Source organism: Chaetura pelagica, unplaced genomic scaffold (assembly GCF_000747805.2).
Source record: "Chaetura pelagica isolate M959 unplaced genomic scaffold, ChaPel_1.0 scaffold1294, whole genome shotgun sequence".
Classification (NCBI taxonomy): domain Eukaryota; kingdom Metazoa; phylum Chordata; class Aves; order Apodiformes; family Apodidae; genus Chaetura; species Chaetura pelagica.
This window is the reverse complement of record NW_009953104.1, coordinates 559-2,791: the sequence shown is the minus strand read 5'-3', so window position 1 is coordinate 2,791 and position 2,233 is coordinate 559. Positions and strand designations below refer to the sequence as shown.

At 62.7% G+C, this 2,233-nt stretch overlaps 1 protein-coding gene across 1 annotated transcript in view; it reads right to left on the bottom strand.

Moving 5' to 3' along the window:
* Positions 1-370: 370 nt before the first annotated feature.
* Positions 371-2,233, bottom strand: part of LOC104388404 (zinc finger protein 628-like) — a gene marked incomplete at both ends in the record, with an annotated part of 2,418 nt that continues 555 nt past the window's right edge. Inside the window, one exon of the mRNA XM_009997265.1 lies at positions 371-2,224. Within this exon, the coding sequence (XP_009995567.1) occupies positions 371-2,224 (1,854 nt within the window). The remainder of the gene's footprint in view (positions 2,225-2,233) is intronic.

Here is a 2,233-nt window from a genome sequence, read left to right as displayed (position 1 = left end):
TAACTCTCTGCCCCTCCCAGTTCCCCCCTCCCCTGCTCTCCCCAGTGCTCCCAGTAACCCCTCCCCAGTGCTCCCAGTTAACTCTCTGCCCTTCCCAGTTCCCCCCTCCCCTGCTCTCCCCAGTGCTCCCAGTAACCCCTCCCCAGTGCTCCCAGTTAACTCTCTGCCCCTCCCAGTTCCCCCCTCCCCTGCTCTCCCCAGTGCTCCCAGTAACCCCTCCCCAGTGCTCCCAGTTAACTCTCTGCCCTTCCCAGTTCCCCCCTCCCCTGCTCTCCCCAGTGCTCCCAGTAACCCCTCCCCAGTGCTCCCAGTTAACTCTCTGCCCCTCCCAGTTCCCCCCTCCCCTGCTCTCCCCAGTGCTCCCAGTAACCGGTTGGGCATCTCCAGGGGGTTTTGGTGGAGCTCCAAGGTCTTGAGTTGGGTGGTGGGCACCTCGGGGGGCTTCAGGTGGGTGGTGGGCACCTCCTCTGTGGCCTTGAGTTGGACATTGGGCACCTCAAGGGTCTTGAGTTGGGTGTTGGGCACCTCTGGGGGCTTCAGCTGGATGGTGGGCACCTCCAAGGTCTTAAGTTGGACATTGGGAACTTCCTCTGAGGTCCTGAATTGGACATTGGGCACCTCCAAGGTCTTGAGTTGGACATTGGGCATCTCTTCTGTGGTTCTGAGTTGGACACTGGGCACCTCCAAGGTCCTGAGTTGGGTGTTGGGCACCCCTGGGGGCTTCTGGTGGACACTGGGCACCTCCAGGGTCTTGAGTTGGACACTGGGCACCTCCAGGGTCTTGAGTTGGACACTGGGCACCTCCAGGGTCTTGAGTTGGACACTGGGCACCTCCAGGGGCTTCTGGTGGACACTGGGCACCTCCACCACTTGGTGACAGGCACTGGACACCTCCGTGGCTTGGAGCTGGACATCTGCCACCTCCATGGTCTTCAGCTGGATGTCGGGCACCTCCGTGATGCTGAGGTGGATGCTGGGCAGCTCCACCAGCTGGTGGTGGACACTGGGCACCTTGGAGGTCACCTCTGCGGGGTGCAGAGGGACACTGGGCAGCTCTGTGACTTGGAAATGGACACTGGGCAGCTCGGTGGTTTGGTGAGGGACACTGGGCACCTCGGTGGCCTGGAGATGGATGTTGGGGACCTCAGTCGTTTCAAGATGGACACTGGGCACCTCTGTGGTCTCCAGCTGGATGTTGGGCACCTCCACGGCCTGGAGTTGGACCTCAGGCACCTCGGTGGCCTCAAGATGGACACTGGGGACCTCTGAGGGCTGTGGCAGGGCTTGGAGCTGGACATTTGTCACCTCAGCAGGTTGGAGCTGGACATTGGTGACACCCAGGGGTTGTGGCAGAGCTTGGAGCTGGAGGTTGGTGACACCCAAGGGCTGTGGCAGGGCTTGGAGCTGGAGATTCGTCCCCTCAGCAGCCTGGAGCTGGATGTTGGTGACATCCAAGGGTTGTGGCAGAGCTTGGAGAGGGACGTTGGTCACCTCAGCAGCCTGGAGCTGGATGTTGGTGACCTTGGAGGGTGGTGGCAGAGCCTGGAGCTGGAGATTTGTCACTTCAGGAGGTTGCAGCTGGAGATTCGGCACCTCAGCAGCCTGGAGCTGGATGTTGGTGACCTTGGAGGGTTGTGGCAGAGCTTGGAGAGGGACGTTGGTCACCTCAGCAGCCTGGAGCTGGACGTTGGTGACCTCCAAGGGCTGTGGCAGGGCCTGGAGCTGGACATTGGCCACCTCGGTGGCTTGGAGCTGGACATTTGTCACCTTGGGGGGCTGTGACCTCCCCGGGGGCAGGACCCCACTGAGGCCACCCCTCAGGATGAGGACACTGGTCCCTGCTGGGGCCACCGCCTGGAGTTGAACCCCGGGCAGGACCTGCCCTGGGTTGGGGACCACCAGGACACTCTGCCCACCCCCAGAAGGTCCTGATCCTTGGGGACCCTTCCCCACCTGAGCTGGGGGACTTTCGGTGGGCAGGAGGGTGAGGGTGGTGGGCTCGTTGGTGGGCATCAAGAGGAGCTTCTTGGAGGGGCTGGGGATGAGCTGAAGGCCCTGGGGGGTCTGGAGAAGCAAGAAGGTCTGAGGAGGTGGTGGAGGGGCCACCTGGGGGAGGGGTTGGGGGGTCCCATGGGTGCGGAGGTGGCGCTGGAGGTAGGAGGCCATGACAAAGGCCTTGGAGCAGAGGGGACAGCGGTGGGGTCGGGTGGGCGAATAGGTCCTTCTGGGGGGA